This window comes from Hemitrygon akajei, chromosome 31 (genome assembly GCF_048418815.1).
Source record: "Hemitrygon akajei chromosome 31, sHemAka1.3, whole genome shotgun sequence".
Taxonomy (NCBI): Eukaryota; Metazoa; Chordata; class Chondrichthyes; order Myliobatiformes; family Dasyatidae; genus Hemitrygon; species Hemitrygon akajei.
Window position 1 is genome coordinate 25839581 of NC_133154.1, and position 26345 is coordinate 25865925.

Here is a 26345-nt window from a genome sequence, read left to right on the forward strand (position 1 = left end):
GCCTCGTACCCCGGTGAAATACGGATAAGCCTGTCCTAGCACGCAAAGTCAGCTCTAGCTGAACGAGATGAACGGTGAGATCCAATGGCCAAGAAGGTGGTTCTGCAACGCTTCATGGAGAGTGAAAAGCATGACAAGAAGTCATGGTCATCTAGTGCAAGCAAGGAAGACCCCAGTTATGATGACTGCTCGTACCGCTGGGTACAGACTTCTGAAGTCGAGAGAGTGAAACTGCCCCGATACAATGGCTTTCCCACTTTAAAATCTCTCCTATGCAAGTTTCTTCTGTCATCGTTGGATATGACTGTCAACCAAACAATCAATCAATCAACTCTGAGATAAAATCAATAACAATCAATATTTAACCTGCACAGACTATTGGCTGGGAGAATTATGTTAATATTTGCGTCTTCATAAACACTCATCTCTGAAACTTCTTGCATTCATGGTAAAAATATTAATGTACTGTAAGTATCGAACATTGTGCTTCTGATATTCTTAAGTGAATAAAAATATAACTTCTTGGTTACATTGTAACCATTGAGTTAAGTTTTTAGGGGTATTTTCTCATTTTTTTATTATTGACTAGAATGGAAAATTTTATCTCGTACGCATATCCTAAGGTTGATTTCAAACCAAAGCTTCTCACAGAGAAGGTCGGTAGATATGCAAACGGTTAATTGAAAGTCCTTACTTTGGTCTGGGCCGCTCCTCTTCTGTGGACCGAAGAGAAAGAGAAGAAATGTTAATTTTTGCAGAGAATGACATAAATTCTGTTTAAAAAATAAAATTGTGTTCAAAGCATGACAAGGACCTCAATCAAAGTAGGAATGTCAAGGTTACAAAGCTCCAGCGTGTAAACCCAAGAGCAAGAGGCGTGCGACCTTAAATCCCATCCATGCCAGCATGGATTTAACCCCCACCTACCTTCCCCCTCACCTGGCCTCACCTTTCACCTTCTAGCTTGTATTTCTTCCCCACCCCACTTCACCTTCTTCTTCTGGCAGCTCCCTTCTTCTTTTCCAGTCCTGATGAAGGGTCTCGGCCCAGAACATTGACTGCTTATTTTCCGTTTTGCATGGGCTGGAATCAGAGGATCACTAAACTACCACTGGTATAACAGTCGGCCGTGGGGGCCACACTGAGACCACAGTGGGAATGTAGTAGTGACTGACACTCCCATAGAATGAATGTTTATATTTCCAGATCAGCAGACAGAGTTTTAGACCAATGTTGCAGAGTCGAGAGTTCAAATCCCACCACAGTAGTTTGGGCATAAAAAGTCCAATGTGATTAATTCTGGAATAGAACTGGTTTGCATAACAATAGTAATGTTAACTCTGGAACCAGTGCGTTGTTGAGAAAACCCATCGAAGGAATCTGCTGAATTCCCAGAAAGAAATCGTCCTGTCTTACCCAGTCGCAGACCTGTCAGTATGGTGCGTTCTGGGCTTCCTCTTCAGTGAGGGGCAGTTAGGGGAAGGGGGTAATGAGCATTGTTACTCTCAATAAGGCATCAATATAAATATAAGATGCTGGGGGAGCTCGGCTGGTCAGGCGGCATCTAAGGAAAGGAATAAACAGTCGATGTTTTGGCTGAGACCCTTCATCAGGACTGGAAAGGAAGGGTGAAGAAACCTGAATAAGAAGGTGGAGGGGGAGGGTAAGAGGGTAAGGAGTACTCACTGGAAGGTGATAGGTGAGACCAAGTGAGGAAGAAGATGCGGGAGAGGGGAGTGAAGTGAGCAGCTGGGAGGTGGGAGGTAGAACACACACAAAAGCGCTGAAGAAGGAATCCGACAGGATGCATGCTGCTTCCGCCCTGGGGACAAATTCTCATTATTCCTCTGCGCTCTTCACTGTCTCTGCACATGATCCTGTCTTAAACACCTTTTCACCTCCTGAGGAGAACACCTCCAAGCTGCTGTGCACCTGCACGACAGAACTTTATCATCCTGGGGTTTATTTTGGGAACTCCATTCTGCACCTTCTTCAGGATGTGATGCCAAGAACTGGGCACGATATTCCGAGCAACCCAGCCTTTGTACAAGATCTTCATGATTTTCTTGCCTGTTGCCCTACACTTATAGAGGCCGGGGTCCCATCACTTTTTAACCGCTTTCCAACTTGTCTTGCCATCTTGAACAATCTGGATTATTATTATTTTTAAACTTAGCGGTACAGCACGGTGATCCCCGCCACCCGATTACGCCCGTGTGAACAGTTATCCTACGTCTTTTCGATGTGTGAGGCATCCATGTACAAACTCCTCACAGACAGCGGCGGGATTGAACGTGGGTCACTGGCGGTGTAATAGCGTCACACTAACCGCTGTGCTACCATGCAGTCCCTTTTCATTTCTTGTTTTTTCGTTTTTTAAAATTTCTTTTCAGGTGGAGTAAAATCTGATAATCTGGCGTCATCAGGACTTTGCAGATGACGGACAATTGAATTTCCAGGATGTTAAATCCCAAACACACTTCGATTACACGAACCTCAGAAGCATAATACGGTTTACAGCAGGTGGACCCAGTGAATGTAAAGAGAATAGAAAATATGCAAGCACTCCGGACATGGTGGGAAACCTACCCCTACTCCTGACCATACCTTTATTCTTCAGCCTGCTGTCCCAGATGCCAGCCAGGCTCCTGTGATTAAGATGACTCACAGTCCAGACTCTAACCCAGACCCACTTCAGCTCCAGTACTCACCGCGCACCTGTCGCACAGTCCAGCTCCCCCACCCTGGACATCACTTTATTCCAAGATTATTTCCCACCTTGTGATTATTTCTGTGATATTCCTAATTATAAGGGGCCACTTGCTTAGCTGAAACAGGAGGTACAGGTGGATTGAAGAAGTTTTGCTATGCAAAGAGTGTTTCCCAACCAGAACTCACCACCCACAAGTGGGGTGGGAAGTGAATCAGTGCTTTTAAAGGGGAATTGGAGGCAGTTGAAGGATAAAGGAGACTTTTTTTACACAGAGGTTACTGAGGACCTAGAGTGAGCTGCCAGAGGAAGTGGTCAAGGTTGGTACAATTGCAAAGTTTAAGGGGCATCTGGATAGGTACGTGGAGGGGAGAGGCTTGGAGAATCATGGGCCAAACATGGGCAACTGGGACTAGTAGGGAGGATGCTGTGGTCAGCATGGACCAGATGGGCTGAAGGGCCTATTTTCTTGCTGTATTACTCCATAACTCTATAAAAAAACAGTTGTTGCTTGATGTGTTCTGCATTGTTCTTCTGAACATTGTGGGCATGCTTGGCTGGCGCTGGAATGTGTGGCAACACTTGTGGGCTGCCCCCAGCACCTTGTTGTTCACGTAAGTGATGCATTTTACTGTCTGTTTCAAGATTCACATGATAAATAAGTGTAAATCTTGAATTGCAAAACAGTTCTCTGGTCAGTGGGGATGTAGCAGGGAAATGGGACCGATTAGTTTGCTTCATAGGCAGCATCGACTCAATGGGCCAGGTGGCTTTCTACTCTGACACTGTCACGGACCACTTACCTTGTTGAGCTGACATACAGTCCAATGATGGAGACAGCCAAGGATGAGAAATGGGAAGGAGCAGAAGGGATGGAAGTTGAAAGAGTGAGGGGGGAAAAGGGAAACGATTAATACAGCTTTGACTCCAAAAGAAGTTGTTCATCAGTTTCTTGTTCACCACCGGTGTACAGCCAGTGGTTCAACCAGCTCATCTCCCTTTACTTTTCATTGTACTTCCATAGATTTCTCTCTACAGATACAAGCAAACTCTTTCTATTCATAGCCTTGTGAGACTCAGGTGAGTTCCTTGAACACTGAGGGAGCTGAGTTTGGACCCTTCCCCAAAGGACTGTTTGTGGGTCTGTGGAATGTGCGTATGACATTCGCAGCCTTATCCCTGACTCCCAGTATGCAGCCAAACAACAGGAGGTGAAGCTGACTACCTCATAACACAACGCATGCCATGCCATCACAAGAACATCTTGGGAGCACGGAGCAGCCTCAGCATAGCACAATGGCCAAGAGCACTTTATCGTCTGACGCCAAGCAAGAGGCAGTGGGGGCAGTGGAGCATGGTCGATGTGGGAGGTTTTATGGTGGGCATTTCCAGATTCTGGGTGTCAGACACTTGTTGAAAGACTCTGAAGGATGAATCCATGGGATGCTGAACCCGTAGATTTGGAGAGATGGAGTAGGAAACATTTCCTTCCCTGCAAACCCACATGTTCATGGTTCCTGATTTCTGGTCAGTCGGTGGAAGTGGCAGTATTTCACATAATAAGCCAAGGGTGCGTCACCAATTGGTAAAGGTCAATGGTCTATAAACATAAAGACAAGAGCATTGGAGCTGTTGGCCCATCAAACTACCCCTTTCCCTATTCGCTATGATCACGGCTAATGTGCCCCAGCTACATTTCCCCTCAGGAAAAAAATCCTGATTTTTTTTTCAAAAATGTATCCACTTTCTCTCTAAATATTCTCAAATGATCCCGTCTAGACAACCCTCCAAGGGCTGAAAATTCCAGCATTTCTCCACACTTTGTGAGAAGGTCCCTAAGCACCTCAGTTTTAAATTTCTATCCCCTCACCTTGTCTCTTCATGTGAGACTTTCCCATGGCTAGAAACATCTCAACATCCACTCCCTGCCCTCCAACGACCTTCTGTTTCAAGAAGATTTGACCTCAGCATTCTAAACTCCAAAGAATACACATCTCTTTATCTGCTTGTGCTCACAACCCAAGGGTCAGGTATTGACCAACTGAGCCAATTTATAGCTACAAAGAGAGTTACAGTGGATATTGAAACAGTTTCCAACAAGATACCGCGGCAGAAAGTGATAAAAAGAATTATGAAACAAGGGATATGTGGAGTATATGGTTGGAAGTTTGCATCAGCTGAAAATCCTGAAGCAGGAAAGTGATCGTCTCATAATTGTTCCCTTGCACTGAGTGGTAGTGTTCACTACCCAGCAGTGCAGGGCTCGGAGACAAAGTGGGAGTCAAAAGTGGCCCCACAGTTGTAATGGTTAATGCAGCCTGACTCCAGGCATAGGAATAATGGCCCAAATCACTGAAATAATCCCACAGTCACAGGAATAATCCCCCAATCGCTGGATTAATAGTTCCAATCACTGGAATAATCCCCTAACCATTGGAATAATAGCCCCAATCATTGGAATAATCCCCAAACACTGGAATAAAAAACCCCAACGCTGGAATAATAGCCCAAATCACAGGAATAAAAGACCCAGTCTCTGGAATAATGGACCCAATCACCTTGTTGGAATCTGCTTCAATATCTGCTGTGTTCCTCTTTATAACATAGAACAATTCTTTTGAAAAAAAGGGATTATAAACAATAACTGTAATTACACGAAAGCTAGTGTTATCCACAGACATGGGGGGACTACCTGGGTAGGGAAGGATGGTCATAAATCAGTGAGGTGGAGCGGGGGTGAGGGCTGAAGGTAGATAATTGTGAGAAGGAGTTTATAAACACACACACACACACACACTGCAGCCTTCCACAAACATGGACAGCAGATGGCAAATGCACATCAATGCAGGCCGGAATAGTTTGGAAACAAATTCCTGAACGGAGGATGGAATGTGATTTCCCTACAAATAAGTTGTAGAACTGCAGCTCAGATTAGTACATTACAGTGATAAATACTCCAAGAGTATATAGGAATTTAAAATAATCTAAATTGGTCACAATTCCCGTGCAGAAACATTGACTCGCGGTCTAAGTGGATTTCTGTGAGGTTTAGTGTCCGGGGCAAAGGACTGGAGGTCCGGAGGCAACCTATCCTGGAGTTGGAGGCCTGTCTGTGTGTATGAGAGGGTGGGTAGGAAAGGGGCTTGTTTTGCTGTTGTTGTCATTGCTGTTTGTGTTCTGCTGAGCACTGGGGGCATGCCACGTTGACACCAGAACGTGTGGCGACAGTTGGGGGCTGCCCCCAGCACATACTGGTTGCTAATGCAAATGATGCACTTCACTGCACGTTTTGATGTTTGTTCATTCATGTGATGTATGACATAGGCAATCATGGTCAATGGCTGTGACTGTAAGTGGTGTGCCATTGTCTTCTTCTGGACAGAGTCTTTAGAAGACGGGTGGCCCCAGCCGTTATCAACACTGTTCAGAGACTAACTGCCTGGCGCCAGTGGTCACATAACCAGGACTTGTAATATGCACCAGTTGCTTATACAACCATCCGCCACCTGCTCCCATGGCTTTGCGTGACCATGATGGGGGGGGTGGAAGGGGAGGGGTGAGGGGGTTGGGGGGCAAAAAAGGCGCTACACCCTGCTCAAGGGTGACCTGCAGGCTAGCAGAGGGAAGGAGCGCTTGCCTCCTTTGGTAGAGACTTAACTCCACTCCGCCACCCGGACCCGATGTTTCGATATACACAAGATAAGTAAACCTGGATATGGTGAGTTGTGTGTGTGTTTCCATGGGTTTAGTTGACAATTGGAAGCATTGTTCCCAGTGGTGGGAGGTCTGCAGAGGTAGAGTTTTTCTGTGCAGGAATTGATACTTCAGTCACTGTCTGTGTGGAGTTTGCGCATTCTCCGTGTCTCTCATCCCAATGACATGCAGGTGGGTTGGCAGGTTAACTGGAGAGTGTCCAGAGGACGTTCACAAGAATGATCCCAGGAATGAAAGGGTTAACATATGAGGAGCACTTGATGGCTCTGGACCTGTACTCCCTGGAGTTTAGAGGAATGGGTTGGGGTGAGAATCTCACTGAAACTTATTGAATACTGAAGTGGATGTGGAAAGGATGTTTCTTACAGTGTGGGAGCCTAGGCACCACCTCAGAATAGTAGGACGTCCCTTTAGCAGGAATTTCTTTAGCCAAATGGTGGAGAATCTGAGGAATTCATTGGACAGCTGTGGAGGCCAAGTCATTGGGTATATTTAAAGAAGAGGTTGAAAGGCTCTTGATTAGTAAGGGCTTCAATAGTTACAGGGAGAAGGCACGAGAAGGAGTTTGAGAGGGATAGTAAATCAGCCATAATGGAATGGCAGAGCACACTCAATGGGCTGAATGGTGCGATAATCTTATGGTCTTTACTGGCCATAGTAAATTACTGCTAGTGTAGGTGAGTGGCCAGGCAACTAGGGACGTTGACTAGGTTGCAGGCAGATGTGTAGAATGGAACTGATTGGATCGTGCTGAGATAGACTCAACGGGTAGAATGGCCTATGTTGTGAGAAAATATAAAAACATGAGAAAATGAAGAGAGAAAGTTTAATGGAGAAAAGATAGAATTGTTTGAGAAAGCAATGACAGACTGTATGGTAACAGTTTAAAAGTGACAGAAAATTTATAATCTCAAGGAATTTTGTTCTTTTGTAAATTTCATTGCTGTGACACAGAAAAAAAGTGACAGAAAATGAATCATTACTAAACACAGAAGGAAATTTGGTAAAGAAATGAAGGGAAACATTTTTGGCTCCAGCTCACAAGTGGAACAGATCAAAATGGGTTAGCAGAGGTAGAATGGGCTGAACAGCCTGCATAGGCTGGATTAAAACCACAGCAATGACATTGCTATTGGTGGACATTGAGAAAACCCATCTTCTCTAATGCCCTTTGGGGAAGGAAGTTTGCCGTCTTTATCCTGAATTTCCTATGTGACCCTGGAACCATCAAGATCATTGACTCCTCACTGCCTTCTCAGTTCTAGCGACTATGGATGGACAATAAATGCTGGTGTGGCCGCTAATACAGGGAGTGAGTGGTTAAAAATAATCTCTAAATCCAAGAATTGACCAGCTCCATCTACCTTGTTCCTCTTGCTCCTGATAGTCCTCTTCTGAATGGATGGAAGCAGAACAGAAGTTAGAACGTCTCATACAGCTGCAAAGCACACTACAGAAAGAACATGAGTTCAGCTACAAGGCTGTTAGTCCTGACAGTGCGGGCTCAGGCACTCCCTGGCCATCAGCTAATGGTATATACTTGTGTCAGAAGCAACTAATAAATGATTATCAGCTTAAAAATACACTGACATTTCCTGCTGGAATAAAAATCGTCACAGTGAATGCTGGTATTGCTTAGACAGTGGGATACTTTGGTTCTGAAGGCCAGTTCCTTCTGTGGAAGACCAGTTGTGCTTACTGGGCCAGGGAGAGTGTGTCACAATCACCCGAAATATGTGTACTGTCCCACAGGGATACCTAGACACTGGAGTGGCCAGGCTACTTCTCAGTTTTGGCAATGTGAACATAGAACATAGAAATCTACAGCACATTACAGGCCCTTTGGCCCACAATGTTGTGCCGACTATGTAACCTACTCTAAAAGCTGCCTAGAATTACCCTACCGCATGGCCCTCTATTTTTCTAAGCTCCATGTATATATATATATATATATATATATAAGAGTCTCTTAAAAGATCCTATTGTATCCACCTCTAACACCGTCACTGGCAGTACATTCCACACACCCACCACTCTCTGTGTGAAAAACCTACATCTGCCATCCCCTTGGTACCTACTTTCAAGCATCTTAAAACTATGCCCCCTTGTATTATCATTTCAGCCCTGGGAAAATGCCTCTGACTATCCACACGATCAATGCCTCTCATTATCTTATACACCCCTATCAGGTCATTTCTTATCCTCTGTCGCTCCAAGGAGAAAAGGCCAAGTTCACTCAACCTATTCTCATAAGGTATGCTCCCCAATCCAGGCAACATCCTTGTAAATCTCCTCTGCACCCTCTCTATGGCTTCCACATCCTTCCTGTAGTGAGGCGACCAGAATTGAACACAGTACTCCAAGTGGGGTCTGACCAAGGTCTTGTATAGCTGTAGCATTACCTCATGGCTCCCATGGTTGATGAATGCCAACACACCATCCACCTTCTTAACAATATTGTCAACCTGCACAGCAGCTTTGAGTGTCCTATGGACAACGACCCCAAGATCTCTCTGATCCATACGATGTGGAATGTTTACGTACAGATTCCATCTGTCAAATGTGGTGTGTGTTATCACGTTCACACACACACAGAGCCACATACACATGCAGACACACACACACTCACAGACACTGATACGTTCACACTCACACACAGACATATACACACACATGCACATGCATATACAATATATTCCAGTACATGCAGATGTACACATGCAGATGTCTTCTTCAGCTTGTCATTGCCCCCACCCCCCCACGACCTGGAGACATGCGATTAAATGACGGTAGAATAAGCAGTCAGTAGAAGCTGTTTGAACTTGCCCTTGACCTGGATGGTGAGCCCAGCCAGTCCGTCAGAATGTAGCCACAGTGCAGACAGCGAAATGAAGACCAGACATGATAGCCAGGTCATCTCCTCAGCCACCTGCTCCTGACTTTTGTCCAATGAATTCAGCCAACCATTAGATGAGCTCCGCCACGTTGTGTGAACAAGTTTGTGCTTCGGATTTAAATATGCCCTCTCTACGTGCCAACATCAACACTCAACGGGGGTACCAACATAATGATGAGACCTTGACAAGGGTCTAATGAGCTGTCGATTCCCACGGAATCAGACCTCAGGGGAGATTCCTGAAAGAAGCTGCTATAAACGCACATCAGTAAAACACTTCAGGAGGCGACTAATGACCAGACATTTCCTACGTGAAAATAATCAGTGCAATCAGAAACCAACACAGAGCATAAAACTTAAAGACAACATACTCAATAGAATCATCTGGTTCTGAAACTCAAAGCAGAGAGGGCTGATTTAAATTTGACTTGTATCTCATCCATTCTGAATGTAACTGGTGGGTGATTTCATTACGGGGAACTTGATGCTGGTTTCACCCACCATCTCAGCACAGTTTGCAAGTTCCCTTCAACGCCTTGTCTGGCCCAGCTGTGGTGTGGGAACCCTTCCCCTGGGATACAAGTAATCTATTATTTGCACAAGTTTTAAGCTGGTGGTGGTGGTGAGGTGGGGGGTGGCTGCCCTATGGTTTGGCCCTCTCTATTGCTTCAAGTAAGGAAAGAATTGGGTGACTAGTCTTCTAACCCATCAGGCTCCTGAACCAACGTGGATAACTTCATTCACCTCAACACTGAATTATTCCACAACCTACAGACTCACTTTCAAGGACTCGACAACTCATGCTCTCAGCATTTCTATTTTTGCACTATGTATTTAATTTAATCATTTTATATATAATGTTCTTACTGTAATTTACAGTTTTTATTGTTATGTATTGCACTGTGCTGCGGTCACGTAACAAATTTCACGACATACGTCAGTGATATTAACCCTGATCCTGATTATTTATTTACCTTTTAAAAATTATTTGTCTTCTCTTCCACATTGGCTGTTTGCCTGTGTTTGTTATTTATTGTATTTGTTAGTTTTCCTGCAAGAAGATGAATCTCAGGATAGCGTATGGCGACCCACAGTATACATACTTTGATAATAAATTTACTTAGAGCTTTGAACTTTGACTTTGAATGTAGAACAATCCCATCGCTCCCCTTGTTCTTTCTTCATAGCCCGTCTATGAACTGAAACAGAGGCCTGCCCAATTCCTATAGTTTAAATGGACCTTAACAAGTAGGCAGTTCATTGATGTAAAGAGTTGGTGCCGTTGGCCATTGCACTTTCCCTAGTGTATCAGAGCATGCACGTTGTCCACAAGTCCACACTACCACTTCCACCAACCCCAGACTATCCCACAAACACAACCTCGACTTGACCCTCAAGGGGCCGTTTACCGTGGGCAGCGAATCTGCCAAGCCGCACGTTGTTGGGATGTAAGAGGAAATTGGAGCGCACAGACGCAAATGGCATCGTCACAGGGAGAACCTAGGAATGGACGTCAGGATTGACTGGAATTGGGAGACTGTGGCTCATCGAGCTGATATGTTAGGTGCATCAGAATGATCTGTATCAAGTAGCAGTGAAGGTCAATGGAGGGCAGAACTGGAAATATTAACAAACTTTTCTCAGTAGATACTACTTTGAAATTTTCTGAAATTAGCCTAGATTACTCAGAGTAGGTACTGGGCCAGGAGTAGTGGGGCAACGACTGAAAGGCATTTTACATCTAAAGTAAATAACCACACCACTGAGGGATGGCGAGAAAGTAATGAATCCTACTGACTGTTCTGCCACCCGGATCTGCACCCCGAGGTCCCTCTGTACATCAGTGTGAAGATGTGCCATTCACTCAATAATTTCTTTGACCTTTAACCTTCCAAAATGGAACACTTCATACCTATCCAGATTAAACTCCATATCTCTGCCCAAATTTCCAATGTTTCTATATTCTGCTCCATCCTTTGACCAGTTTCTTCAATATCCACAACTTCACCAGATTCCACGTAGCCGGAGAACTGACTAATCATCATTACAGTATTATGAACAACAGAGGGCCCATCGTCGACCCCTGTAGAACTGCATGGGGCACCAGAACTCCAGTCAGACAAACATCTACCCTTTGTTTTCAATGAACAAGCCAGTTTTACTTAGCAGCTCACTGTGACTTGGAGAGGACTGTGGTGGTGTATTCAACCAGTGTCACTTGTTAGCTAAATATTGACAATATCATCTGCTTTCATGACCATAAGACTTAGGAGCAGAATTAGGCCAATCAGCCCATCAAACCTGCTCTGCCATTCCATCATGGCTGATACATTATCTCTCTCAACCACATTCACCTCCCTTCATCCTGTAACCATTGACACCCTGCTAGTCAAGAACCTATCAACCTCTGCTTTCAATATACCGAATGACTTGGTCTGTGGCAATGAATTCCACAGATTCACTACACTCTGGCTAAAGAAGATCCTCCTCATCTCTGTTCTAAAGGGTCGCCCTTCCATTCTGAGGCTGTGCCCTCTGCTGAGCATAATGCCAAGAAATCTTTTATGTGCATGGGAGCCTTGTTTGAACACTTAACCAGCTGGATAGCACCTCCAACTGGATGGCATTCCCTTAGCGTTGACTGGACGCATAGGCCAGGATTTAGTGCCTGGGCTGCCTTGTACCACTGGCATCCCATACTCTGTCTGGGCTTATCACTATCCAACCTCCACTCCCTTAGGACCACGCGACACACTCCTTCCATTGTGGAGCTCGTCAGTGAGGCAGACAAATGACTGCAGCCGAGCTTTATTTAATGGTGCATAACTAACCGTACACATTTCTGAAATAACTTCCAGTTATTGCAGCCCGTAAATCATCAAAATCTCAGGTGATTTCATGCTGTAAGGTATCCTTTAGGTTGTTATAGCTGGGGGTGGTAGTGGGGATAAGCTCCCATTACCTGTTAAATGCTCCTAGTGGTGTTCACTTCAAATACCGGACAACCAAATTCAGCTCCTGGCCTTCACATGTGGCTTAGCTACTAAGCCCGGTAGAACAGGTTAAAAATGCGAATCCGTTTTGCGCATGTCTACCCTCACCCAACCCTCCCACCACCCCACCAGGGATAGGTTCCTCTTGTCCTCACCTACCGCCTAACAACTTCCGCCATCCCCAGCGAGATCCCACCACCAAGCACATCTTTCCCTCCGCTCACTTTCTGCTTTCAACAGGGATCGTTCCTTATGCGATTCCTTTGTCCTTTCGTCCCTCCCCACTGATCTCCCTCCTGTCACTCATCCTTGCAAGTGGAACAAGTGCTACACCTGCCCCTAAACCTCCTCCCTCACTATCATTCAGGCTCCAAACAGTTGGTGCTCCTGGTGTGGCCTCCTGTATATCAGTGAGACCTGACGTAGATTGGGAGACCGCTTCGCTGAGCACCTACACTCAGTCCACCATAAAAAGTGGGATTGCTCAGTTCTACTTCCCATTCCCATTCCAACATCTCAGTCCATGACCTCCTCTACTGCTGCGATGAGGCCACACTCAAGTTGGAGGACAACTCCTTATATTCTGTCTGCATAGCCTTCAACCTGATGGCATGAACATCGATTTCTCTAACTTCCAGTAACTGTCCCCCTTCCTTCACCATTCCCTATTCCCATTTCCCTCTCTCACCTTATCTCCTTACCTGCCCATCACCTCCCTCTGGTGCTCCTCCCCCTCTCCTTTAGTCCAATATCTTATGATCTCTCCTATCAGATTCCCCCTTCTCCAGACCTTTATCCCAGGAGATCAGCAGTTTCTGAGATCATCAGAACACCCCAACAATAATTCCACAGTCAAAGTCACTTAGATGACATTTCTTCCCCCATTCTGATGTTTGGCCTGAACAACAACTGAACCTCTGGACCGTGTCGGCATGCTTTAATGCATTGAGTTGCTGCCATGTGATTGGCTGATTGGATATTTGCATTACTGAGTAGGTATACAGGTGTATCTAATAAAGTGGCCACTGAGTGTATATAGATATAAACAGGACACTCATCTGCACATATTAACAAGCAATGGATGTATTCATGCATACCTACCCACACTAGAGGATATCGACGTGCAGAACTTTCTGTAGGAGCTGTAGACACTAACATGGATGCACACACGGCCTCAGTTAGTTATAGCAGCTTAGCTTTTTGCTGTTAGCTTTGAGAGGCTCAGTCTGAAGCACAGGCAGAGACTGCCAGAGGAGATGACTCACCTTCTTGGCCATACTGCTGTCCCCCTTCGCAAAGCGAGGCAAGCGTACACAGTGAAAGAGAGAGAATTAGTGGGAGATGGAACATCAATCCCCGTTGCGTCAGGGTGCAGGAGCGGCGTGGGGATTGCATACTGAGAGTTATGGTGAAGGGTGTGAAAACCGTTTCGCAACGGAAGGAAAGACCTGCCTTTCTTTCGCATCTTTCACATCCCCTCAGCACAGCCTGAAGTTCTTTGCACTCAACAAGGAACTTACCGTAGATTCCGGATTATAAGCCGCTACTTTTTTCCCACGCTTTGAACAGCTTTGAACACTGCGGCCTTTACTACAGTGCGGCTAATGCATGGTTTTTTTTCATGCCGCCAAAAACATTTTGCCTCGTAACAGTAGACCAATAAAATTGATGAGTAGTTCACAGAGGTCCAATGAAATTGTATGATAAATCAAGCGCACTTTCACAATTAAATTATTGTAAATCAGTCATTTGTACTCACCCTCATCAACATGGAAAACACTCGAAGAAAAGCATTGTGCTGCCTTTATGGCAGTTATTTAGTTTATAATATTTTCGCTTAGTAATTCATTTGTTAGTATTTTCTAGTTAAAGTTAGAAGTGTTTTAAGTATATTTGTTTTCTGTACTACATCCCGGGATGCTATGACGTCACATCCGGTTTCGCCGCGTCTTGTGGGGAAATACCGGTTTGCGATAAACGGAAAGGTGGGGGCGAGCGGCATTAGACCCGCGCGAGAACGCTGCTTTTAAGTTAAAGGCGATCAATAACTTTTCCTGGTAGGCTGCAGTATATATATATTTTTTTACCAGTCGTTAGGAGATATTGGAATGTTGTTCGTGCACTGTTCAGTAAAAAAGTATACGCAACGTAATTTGTGTGTTACCGATACGTATGTATATTTAAAAGTAGCCGTGTTACAGGCACGGTTCGAAAAAAAGCATTTGCAATATGTATTTGTTTATGTTACCATACGGATTTAATTAAAAGTTAAAAAATCCTCACGTGTAATATCTTTCTGTGTAAATATCTCATATTACAACATGGGACACCTGCGGCTTAAAATCCGGTGCGGCTTGTACAAGTACAAAATTGATTTTCTTTCTAAAATTAGAGCCTGCGGCTCTTAATCAGGTGCGCTCTGTAGTACGGAATCTACGGGTAGTACAGTCAATGGTGCACTCGCTGGAAACGTGGCAACAAGTGCACACAGCAAGATCCCGAAAGGACATCTGATAATCAGATTTAGGACCGTAAGACGGAGAAGCAGAATTAGTGAGGTTGTTAGATAAATATTCAGCACACACTTCAGATTACTGGAGAACAGAGCATGCAGGTTTTGTTTTCACTTAAGATGGCAGATATGGCCTCGATTGGTTGTGTCATGGGCGTTAACAGTGAAGCTTTCCCTCTGTACTGCTCTGCAGTGCTTACCTATGCTCAGGCCTTCAGAGATGAACTGTAACCCTTGACCTTCTGCTGTGCCCATCTCAGCTAACTTGTACTTCAACGATTTCAGAATTTGTTCAGAGCACCGTAGTGACGGGCTCATTGATTAGCAGAATTATACTGATGCACTGATACAAACACCAAATAGCAAATAACACAGCCACACATCAGCCATGTACAACGCAAGCATACACACAACCTTGTAGGCAGCTGCACACGAAGACATCCAATCACACAAAAGTATGAAAGGAAAGGCTACATAGGTTAGGACTATATTCCTTCGCGTGTAGGAGGACGAGAGGAAATTTGATAGAGGTATTCAAAATTACGAAGGGTATAGATAGGGTAAATGCAAACTGGCACAGGCTTGTTGGGTTGGAGGGTCACGTCTCTAAATAAAAAGTAAAAAATAAATAAGTAAACTAAAGCCCAGGCAGAACTCTGAGACTGTGGCCTATTGAGATGTGTTAACATTGTGTTTGCCTCATGTTGATAATCACATGTATGTCGAATGGACTGTGTTACCTTCCTCAATATTTGGGCATCGCTGACCCCATCAATCAATGCTCTGACACTCGAACTGTATAAATAGTTCATCTAATCGCAAACAAGAGAGAATCTGTAGATGCTGGAAATCCCAGCAAAACACACACACACACACACACACACACACACACACACACACACACACACACACACACACACACACACACACACACTCACACACACACACACACACACACACACACACACACTCACACACACACACACACACACACACACACACACACACACACACACACACACACACACACACACACACACACACACACACACACACACACACACACACCCCGACGGGTCTCGGCTCTAAAACGTTGACTGTACTTTTTTCCGTAGATGCTGCCTGGCCTGCTGAGTTCCTTCAGCATTTTGTGTGTGTTGCTTAAGTAATTAATCTGATGTTTAGTGAATTGGACAAACATTAGCAGACAGAACCAAGCGTAAACAAGTTGCAGTGCAGTTCAATAAAAGGCGTGTTGAGTGGGTTTGGCACCAGGGTTAGGGTTTGACGGGGGCACATGATTGTCTATCACCTGAGCCAGGACGGAAACACACAGAGGAGAATGCAGCCACTTAACAGCGTACCTTCTTCAGGCTCATCTTCTGTGACAACAAACAGGAACTTTGTATTAACCACATAGCAGCAAGAGGCAGGATCTTGAGAATATTTTCCGTGACCATCTAACTGTGCGTGGAGACACTTTGCAAAGCAGAGACAGAGAGATGCTGTGGAGCACACGCAAGTACCCAGGCACAGAGAACAAAGTGCGGCAGAACCGAGCAAATCACCCTGACTGGGATGGAGCTTCGGCCGGGTCGGGCCGTTTTTGAAATAATTTGGCAGCTCTGATGAAAGGAGAGCGGCATGAAATGTTTGCCTCTTCACAGAAGCTGCCTGACCTGCTGAGCACTTTCTGTACGAACTATTCACATTCCTGATCTCTCTCATCCGCAGATTTTTGCTCCTGTTCACCACGGGCATTGCAACCCCACAAGAAATCACAAACTTCACATTGATATTTTTAAAAAATTAAAAGGTGAATCGACACTTACCTTCCTGCTGTTCCCTGGTAGAGAGAGGACAGAAGGAAAGAGAAATTGGTTAATAGACATGATTTTAAAATTTGTGAAAGTTTTAATGAGTTAACAGGGAGGATTTAACTCAGTTTATTTAAATAACCTTCTGACAGTACAGTTAACGTACAGACAGAATGTGTGAGGTAATGTTAGGTTTTATTTGTAGGCTGGTCAAAAATTATCATCCTCCTTTCCCACCTTCTTATTCTGGCTTCCTCGTCCTTTCTTCCCAGTCCTGGTGAAGGGTCTCAACCTGAAATATCAAATGGCTGTTCCCCACTCATGGATGCTGCCTGGCCTGCTGAGATCCTCCTGCATTTTGTGCAGGGTGAGCCCTCTAAATAAAAGGATTTGTTAAATTTGTTTGGGATTGTGGGAAAAGTAAAACAGGCTGGTTTAGGTTTGTGTAAGTGGTGCCTGAGGTAGGTGATGGGCTGAAGGGCCAGTTTCTGTGCTGTAGACCTTGTTAAAGTTAAAGTCTGTCCCGAGCCTTATTGGCTCATCAAGCCAGTGCTTATGCCGGTTTCCATGGCGTGAAGCGACTGACAGTGCGGGACTCCCCACCAGATAGGACGCCGGTCTATCACGAGGTTAACCCCCAACCATTTTGCCGGTACCCATTTTCAGCTGGGTGGACTATGTGCGTTCAAGGACACAACACACTGCCTCGGCTGGGGCTCGAGCTCACGACCTTCAGATCGCTAGTCCAACGACTTAACCACTTGGCCACGCGCCACGCGCTGTAGACCTTGGCTTCACCCAGACCACAAGTTATGGCAACCAGTACAGTTGCATGAGAGAAAGGATTAGATGTGGAGAGTAGGAGGAGACTTGTGTGGAGCACATATACACCAATCCTGGCCATACGGCGTGCTTCAGTGTATAATATTGTCCTTCGATGCCCCTCAGCTTCAGGAGAGGCTGATTTAACAGAACTCAAGCACATCCTCTGGTGGCAAGGTTGGGGCTGTGACTCTGGGAGACGATAGGAAGCAGTAAGAGTGGAGAGCCAGAGACCTTTTCCCAGGGCAGAAGTGGCTGGTATGAATGGGCATAATTTTAAAGTGATTGGGGGAAAGTACAGGGAGGATGTTAGAGGTATTTTACTCAGAGAGTGGTAAGTGTGTGAAACGCACTTCCAGAGGTGGGGGTGGAGCAGGATGCATTCGGGGCATTTAGGAAACTCATAGATGATAGAAGAATGGAGGGCTATGTGGGATTGAAGGGTTAGATTGACCTCAGGGTAGGTTAAAAAGTTGGCACAACATCCTGGGCTGAATGGCCTGTGCTGTGCTGTAATGTTCTGTGATCTATGTTCTAACACCCATGATGCTGCCTATGGTTGGGCAACGGCGAGGATGGAGTGGAGATGGAAGAGCGGCTTGGACGGCAAGGGAGGAATCTCGCGTTTTTCCGCTATCATTGTTAAAGTGCCCCTGGGTGTTAAATACCGTAACACACTCAGGTTTCTATTTGGATTTTTCATTCTTAAATGCTCTGGCGATAAGACTAGCAGCCCTGCGGACTAGGCCTGAGAAAATCCAGGTTACAACTCAGACACAGATAGTGCCTTAGGTGGCTGTGGAGAAAATCACGGGGGCATTAAAATAATTTGTCGTTTAATAACATTTTTTACTGAGTCATAACCACATAGTACAAAATCAGTCTCGCTGTGTCTACACTGACCTTCAAATGGCCCTGGTCTGTGGACACTCTCTGTGATGCTCTCACCAGATCCATTACATCTATTACAATCATTCTTCTCTTTTAAGTCTAAATTCTATGACTTTAAGACTATTTTTATTGCTTTCCTCTTTGTAATGCCTCGTGTAGCTGTGTTTGAATGATCAGTCTGGATGGCGTACAAAACAAATCTTGGTACCTGCGACAATAATGAGCCAATTCTAACCTACACGAGTCGTGTCATTATCCTCTCCAAATTCCCACCCGCTCCCATCAGCCTATACACCGGGGACAACAACTTCTCTACGTGCAGCTATTTGTATTCAATATTGGCGCAGAGCAAATAGGACATAACTTCTTCATACTGCATTTGGTGTAAATTTTAAGAAGTTTTTTAAAATTATCATTGCCTGTTCTCTATGTTGGAGATGACTGAAAGGATGTTAAGTTGTGAGTCCAAAGGTTACTGCAGGGTCTGATCAGAAAACCGTAAGATAAAGGAACAGATGAAGACCATTCAACCCATCGGTTCTCTACTGCACCACTCAATCATAGTTGATTTATTTTCTTCAATCCCATCTTCTGTCTGTAACTTTTAACCCCTTTATCAATCACCAACCTGTCAATCTCTGCCTTAAATGCACCCAGTGGTTTGGCCCCCACAGCCACCTGTGGCGATGAGTTCCACAGATTTACCACTTTCTGGCTAAAGAAATTCCTCCCCATCCAAAGGGAAGCCTCTTTATTCTGAGGCCATGCCCTCAAATCCAAGACTCCCCCACTGATGGGAACAACCTCTCCGTGTCCACTCTCTCCAGGCCTGTTCAGGAGATTTCTGTGAGATCCCCTCTTGTCCTCTGAATTCCATCAGGTGCAGGACCAGAGGCAGGCCCATCCTCTGAATTCCATCAGGTGCAGGACCAGAGGCAGGCCCAGCAAGGTAGACAGTGACCCTGGATAAGACACTGAACAATCTAAAGCAAGAGGTCAGGTGGTAGAGCCTCCCAGAATCCACCAAGCTCCAGTGGATGTGTGCTCCTTAGTTGTGTAGCTCTGAACAGACTGTGCTAATTACTGCTTGTTCCTCAGGTCAGTCATCTCTGTTAAAGAACCCTCTCTAGTGACTTGGGTTCAACGCTGACCTCTGGCACTGGCTCCGCGGAGTCTCAACAATGCTCCTGAGACCCCGTGGGTTTTCCTGGGAGTTCTTGTTTCCTCCTGTGTCCCTCTGTAAATTACCAAGTGTATCTGGGTGGTAGGAGGTTTGGGCAGAGTAGTTACGCATGTTGGAATAAACTATTTGTGGGGATTTAATTGGGAATGAAACCAATGGAAAGTCTGGCCTAGACGCAATGGACTGAGTGGCCTCCTTCTATTGCAGAATATGAAAACGTGGATAGAGGAGGGGGAACGTACTCATAATCAGCAACGTCTTCAGTGTCAGACATGGCGAAGCTTCGAATCTACCTGCAATCAAAGAAACTGAACATTAGAGCATTGCCTGCTGAAGACTTACGTTGTTTAACAATTGCCAGGACTTGTACAATCCTCTTGAAGTTCAGGCGTTAGAAATGTCCTGTGTGTGATTGGGCATTAGTTCAGAACAAATCAATGCAGGGCACAAGATTCATTGGGTAACACGTGGATTGGGGAGGTGCGGTGGAGCAGTGGTTAAAACCAATTCCTCACAGTTCCAGAGACCCAGGTTTGATCTAACTGTCTAAAACTTTGACAAACTTCTGTACATGTGTGCTGGAGAGTATACTGACTGGTTGCATCACAGCCTGGTATGGAAACGCCGATGCCCTTGAACAGAAAATCCTACAAAAAGTAGTGCATATAGTCCAGACCATCACAGGTAGAGCTCTCCCCACCATTGAGCAAATCTACACGAAGCATTGTCGCAGGAAAATATCACCCATCATTGGGGATCCCACCAACCAGGTCATACTCTCTTCTCACTGCCGCTACCAGGAAGAAGGCGCAGGAGCCTCAGGACTCACATCACCAGGACCAGGAACAATTGCCACCCCTCAACCATCAAGCTCTTCGACTGTAGCTCAACTCCACAAGAAAGTGAATCTCAGGGTTGTATTCGGTGACATATATGTGCTTTGATAATAGTTTTGTTTCGATCCCAGCCTCCGGAGCTGTCTGTGTGGAGTTTGCACGGTCTCCCTGTGACTGTGTGAGCTTTGCTTTCCTCCCACATTCCAAAGTTGTGCAGCGGGGCAGGTTAATTGGCCATTGTAAAGAGTCACTCGTGTGTGGGTGAAGGGTAGAATCTGGGAGGAGACGATGGGGATGTGGGGGTGAATAAAATGAGATTAGTGGCTGTGGGTCAGCATGGACTTGATGGGCCAAAGGGTTGTTTTCATGCTCTATGACAAAACCCAGTAATGGTCGATGAGCATGAGCTGGGGTATGATTTGTCCTCTACCTGGTACAGGTACATAGCAGGCCGCTGCTTAGGTATCCGCGAGCAACCAGCCAATGTGTTCATGAATTTCGAAGGAAGATTTTCACACAGGGACTTGCTGAGCACGAAAGCAGATGGAGTGTTTCATTCAGCAACTGTCAATGCACTGTGGCATTAGACATATGCCAATTGATTCCTGCGAGCCCTCTCACAGTCCGTCTCTGGGGGCAGAGGTGGGGACAGTAAAGGCTGTCCATTGGTCATGAATAGGGACCTCTGTTCACAGCGGTTCTGGGAGGGGTGGGAGGAGAAGTGAGGCAAGTGACAAAACCTTGGAGCAGGCCACTGTAACCACAAGAGATTCTCAGAGGCTGAAATCCTGAGCAACACACGCAAGATGCTGGAGGAACTCAGTCACGAACAAGAGAAACTCTGCAGATGCTGGAAGTCCGAGCAACACACCCAAAATGCTGGAGAACACCTATGGACAAAAGATGTCGTTTCAGGCCAAAACTCTACGGCGGGAACTCAGTCAGCCAGGCAGCATCTATAGAGAGGACTAAACGGTCACCATTTCAGGACGAGACTCTTCATCGGGTCCTAAAATGTCGACTGCTTATTCTTCTCCATAGATTCTGCCTAACCTGTTGAGTTCCTGCAGCATTTTGTGTGGGATCAGGTTGCAATGCATCACCCGGAGTCCCCAGAATCACAGTCAGGTTTATTATCTCAGATACATGTCGTGAAATTTGTTGTTTTGCGGCAGTACATAAAAGCCACTATAAGTTATAATTTTAAAATATTTTTTAAAAAGGGCAAACAGAGAGCAGAATTGTGAGGTATTGCTGAAGGTTCACAGTCTGATCAGGAAAAGGTGACGTTACCCACGTTGCATTGGATAGAATGTCAGCGTCTTTGTGAAAGGTTGACCTCATTTGAAAGGTTACATTACTATACAATGAGCTAGGATTTAATATAAAAGTCAGATTGCGTTTCAGAAAGCATTTGGTTTATTTTCAAGTCGCCCAGTCCCGGCGAGCTGTCTGTGACCCTAACAATTTTGGAGCAACCCCATGAAAGAATTACCAAGAAACTTCTGTCAGTACTCCATTGACAGCTGGGCATTTGAAAAACTCCTATCAGATTGCTCATCCACTGGGAGCACAATGCTCCCTTGGCCAAGAATGGTTGACATAATCCTTTTGCTCCATTCGACATTTGGTGTGCAATACAATAGGGAATACAAAAGCTTCTCTCTTGTAAGCCTCGCTCGCAGCTCAGGGCTATTCTGAGAAGTCAGCGTGGTTTAGAATGAAGGGCCTAATCCCAGAAGAATGCACTGGAAATGTTTTCCAATTGAACAGGGAGCGTCGGTGGAGTTTAAAGGTCGGTCAGCAGCCTTGTCCTTTCCGTGTAGCTGAGTGAAATTAGTCTGGTGTGTTTTGACAAGTTCTACAAAGCTCATATTGTCGGTGCACAATGTAACGGGGGTCTGAAGTGAGATTTCTGTGGTCCCTCAGAATCAGAGGCTTTTGTCCGGGACGAGTGAGGGATATCCCCCTTTGGTTTGGGGAGGTATGGGTGTCTATGCCAACCATGCGGGAGGGGAATCCTGACTGGAGTAATGAAAGACGTACGGCAGGAATGGTACAGATGCTCATGTCTCTGGCGGGAGAGGCATGAGTTTAATTGTTTTAATTGTTAATTATAAAATATTGAACTCTGGAACAAGTTCTTTTACCTCAGCTTGCTTTAGAACATAGAACATTACACCACATTGCAGGCTCTTCGGCCCACAATATTGTGTTGACCCTTCAACTAAGATCAACCTAACCTTTCCCTCCAACATAAACCCTCAGTTTCTATTGACCATGTGCCTATTTAAGAGCTGGCAGTGCGTTCCACACACCCAGCACTCTGTGTGTGAAAAACTCTGACATTCCCCCCCATACTTTCCTCTAATGACTTTAAAATTATGCCTCTTGTACTCGCCATTGCCACCCTGGGAAGATATGTCTGGGTCTCCACTCGACCTATGTCCCTTATCATCTTGTACATCTCTATCAGGTCACCTCTCCTTCTCCTTCACTCTGAAGAGAAGATCTATAGCTCACTCTACCTATCCTCATAAGACATATTCTCTAATCCAGGCAGTATCCTGGAAAATCTCCTCTGCACCTTCTCTAAAGCTTCCACATCCTTCCTATAATGAGGCGACCAGAACTGAGCACAATATTCCACCTGTGATCTAACGGGGTTTTATAGAACTGCAACATTACCTCACTGTTCTTAAACTTATCTGTCTGGACTATATTACTTTATCCCGTCACTCAATCTCCTTCGCATTCATGCCGACAAAACCACATTCCATACCAGTGACTGTCATTCCCCGTTTTTACATCTCTATGTGAAATAGGAGACCACTCAGCCCATTGAGCCTATTCTAGCTCACAGATCAATCCCATTCGCCCTGTAACCCATTATTAGATCATAAGACATTATTATCATCTCTCCCTCGAGGATCAGGCATTCATCGACACACTAGACACACTTGCCCAGCAACCAGCACGTCTTTGGGGTGCAGAGAGAACGTGAAAACTCCACACAGATAGTGCAGGAGGTTGGGATCGAACCGGGGTCTTTGGAGCCACAAGGCAGCGGCCCTCCCAGCTGCAACTCTGGGCCCCTCATTGTGCAGCTCATTTTGCTCCCAGCACTGCCCCCACTCTGCTCACCTCACTCCTCCTGGAACCCAGACGGGGCTCCTCGTCCTCACCTTCCACCCCAATCATTCTCTGACATTCCTGCCATACCCAGTACAGTGCCAATTCTTTCCCCTTTCACCTTCCAAAGGGACATTTGCCCCCATGCCCTCCTGCTGTCGGCACACAGTAGAGCACAGGGTCAAACCCTTTGGCCCACCGTGTCTGTACTGGCCATGATACCAAATTTAACTCTATTTATTCATTTAGAGATACAGCCCAGAATAGGCCTTTCTGGCCTTTCCAGCTGCGCTGTCCAGTAACCCCCGGCAACCCCTAGTTTAATGCTAATCGAATCACAGGACAATTTACAATGACCAATTAACTTACTAACCGGTACGTCTGTGGACTGTGGGAGGAAACCGGAGCACCTGGAGGATACCCACACGTTCCACAAGGTGGACCCGGACGAAACCCACGTGTTCCATGGGGAGAACGGACAAACTCCTAACAGAGGCCACTGGGATTGAACTCTGAACTCCGACACCCTGAACTGTAATAGCATTGCACTAACCGCGAGGCTACGGCGGCTCCTCGTCACTCTGCTAACCGCGAGTCAGCGGGAAACTAATCCCACGTGCCTGCACGGGGTCGGTACTCTCCATCCCTGTCTGTTCATGTGTCTGTCTGAATACCAGGCACCATCAAGCTTATGGGCAGCTTCTATCCTGCTTAAATGGAACTATGCTATAATAAAGATGAACTTTAGATCTCGACAAGACCCTTGCAGATTGTTTGCCTATAGTACACTACAGTACTTTGCAAAAGGCTCAGGCACATACATATGTATATAGCTAGGGTGCCTAAGACCTTTGCACAGCTCTGTATTTGTCAATGAGGAGCGGAGAGTGAGTTTGTAAATCTGGCGGGAGCACAGGGTGTTGGGAATGGCAAGGGCAGTGTGCCGCGGGAGGGGTGTGGGACAGGTGGCAGAGAAGGAGAGCCGGGGTGGGGGGTGGCACAGGTACAGATGCACCCAGCCCTGAGACACCGGGCAAGGTCACTTGATTCCAAACAATTGGTTTATTGATCATTGCAGAATGTCTCTCTGGTGCTTCCCGCTTCCTTCCCCTTTTCCCGACCATGATTCCCCTCTCCCTGCCCCCCTCCCACTCCCAGTCCACAATAGAGACATATCATAGTCGGGTTTATCATCACTCGCATATGTCATGAATTTTTTTTTGTGGCAGCAATACAGTGCAATACGTAAAATCACTACAGTACTGTGCAAAAATCTAAAACACCCGAGCTGTATATATGTGCCTAAGCCCTTTTGCACAGTACGGTATATTTTGTTAGAGCTTTTCCTTTTGTACTACCTCGATGCAATTATGTTCGTAATGATCTGTCTGGATGTCAGAGAACATGAGAACAGTAAACCAATTACCAATTACTATTGTGTCTACTCCCACCACCACCCACAGCAGCCTCTTTCGGGCACCCTCCTGTCAGTGTGTAAAAAATTACCTCACACATCTCCTTTCAGCCTTTCCCCCTCTCACCGTAGGTACATGGCTTCCAGTACCTGACATTTCTACTCTGGTAGAAAGAAACTGTGGTTTAAGAAGGCACCGGTGAAGCAGGGCGACAAACAAAACCACTGGACCAGGCCCGACAGCAGGGTATGAGCCAATCTTTGGCCGATTTAAGTGCTGGGCCACATTGGAAAGGTCGGGTCCTGGCCAAACTGAGACGGCGGAGCCTGGGCCCGAGAATGAGGAACGAGCCGTAGCCCGGCCGATCTAAACGCCGGGCCGAAAGGTCAAGGATGTTGCGGCCGTAAGAGAGGGACGGGCCAGTGTTCAGCCCACTCCTCCATGATGTTTATTCATCCCTGCGCTGAACTGAGGCTGCGGCCTGCAACGAATGGGTTCCTGGATCGTCTGCGACCGGCTTCATGGCTATGAAATCACTTCCGTGAACTTCAGTTCTGAATGTTATTCACTTGAACTGTTTGTTCTTCTGCCATCAGGTAAACGTTACAGGAGCATCAAAACTAAAACCACAAGGCTACTAAACAGCTTCCTCCCACAGGCAGTCAGACTGCTAAATTGCTGCTCTACCTGACTCTGCTTTGAACACTTTTACACTTACAACTTGATTTTAACTGACATGTGGTTGTTGTGTTTTACTATTTATTGTTCTGTTTATTATTTAGTGTTACATTTGTTATGTTATGATTGCACTGCTCCTGGGAAACGCTGTCTCATGCTGCCCTGCAGAGCTGATGTACTGTTAGAATGACAATAAAGTTTTGGAATCTTGAATCTTGAATCTTACTTTTATTGTTTACACAGTTGGTTATTTTCTTCTGTTCTTTGGAGGTTTGGTGGTCGACTTTTTTTTAATGGATTCTGTTGGGTTTATTTGTTTTGTGGCTGCCTGTAAGGAGACAAATCTCGTTTGTATATAGCATACATGCTTCGATATTAAATGTACTTTGACATTGAGATGCTACCCCATTGGTTTCTCATAACTTTATATTCTAACAGGTCTCCTCTCAGCCTCACTGCTCCAGAGAACAGAACCCAAGTTTTTCCAACCTCTCCTTGGGTGCAGAAGCACAATGGATTAATTTTGCAATCTGAAGATCTGGCCAGAAATCTGGAATGCAGGCTCTAATTCCTTGAAAGTGGCATCACATGTGGATAGGGCTGTAATTGATACGTTGGCCTTCAGAAACCAGATACTGAGTCCAGGAGTTGGGATGTTGTGTTGAAGTTGTATAAGACATTGGTGAGGCCAAATTTGGAGTGTTGTGTGCAGCTCTGGTCGCCTAGCTACAGGAAAGTTATCTATA

The 26345-nt window shown here is 45.6% G+C and overlaps 1 protein-coding gene across 4 annotated transcripts in view; it reads right to left on the bottom strand.

The window, feature by feature from the left end:
* Window positions 1-26345, bottom strand: part of tnnt1 (troponin T type 1 (skeletal, slow)) — a 55706-nt gene that overhangs the window by 24695 nt on the left and 4666 nt on the right. The window contains exons 2-7 of one of the 4 annotated variants that reach the window (XM_073033821.1): window positions 19781-19831; window positions 16658-16671; window positions 16190-16207; window positions 13579-13602; window positions 7789-7818; window positions 695-716 (exon numbers count right to left, since the gene is read on the bottom strand). In XM_073033821.1, the coding sequence (XP_072889922.1) occupies window positions 695-716; window positions 7789-7818; window positions 13579-13602; window positions 16190-16207; window positions 16658-16671; window positions 19781-19812 (140 nt within the window). In that variant the 5' untranslated portion in view covers window positions 19813-19831. The remainder of the gene's footprint in view (window positions 1-694; window positions 717-7788; window positions 7819-13578; window positions 13603-16189; window positions 16208-16657; window positions 16672-19780; window positions 19832-26345) is intronic. The other 3 variants (XM_073033822.1, XM_073033823.1, XM_073033824.1) reach the window with 3 other exon arrangements.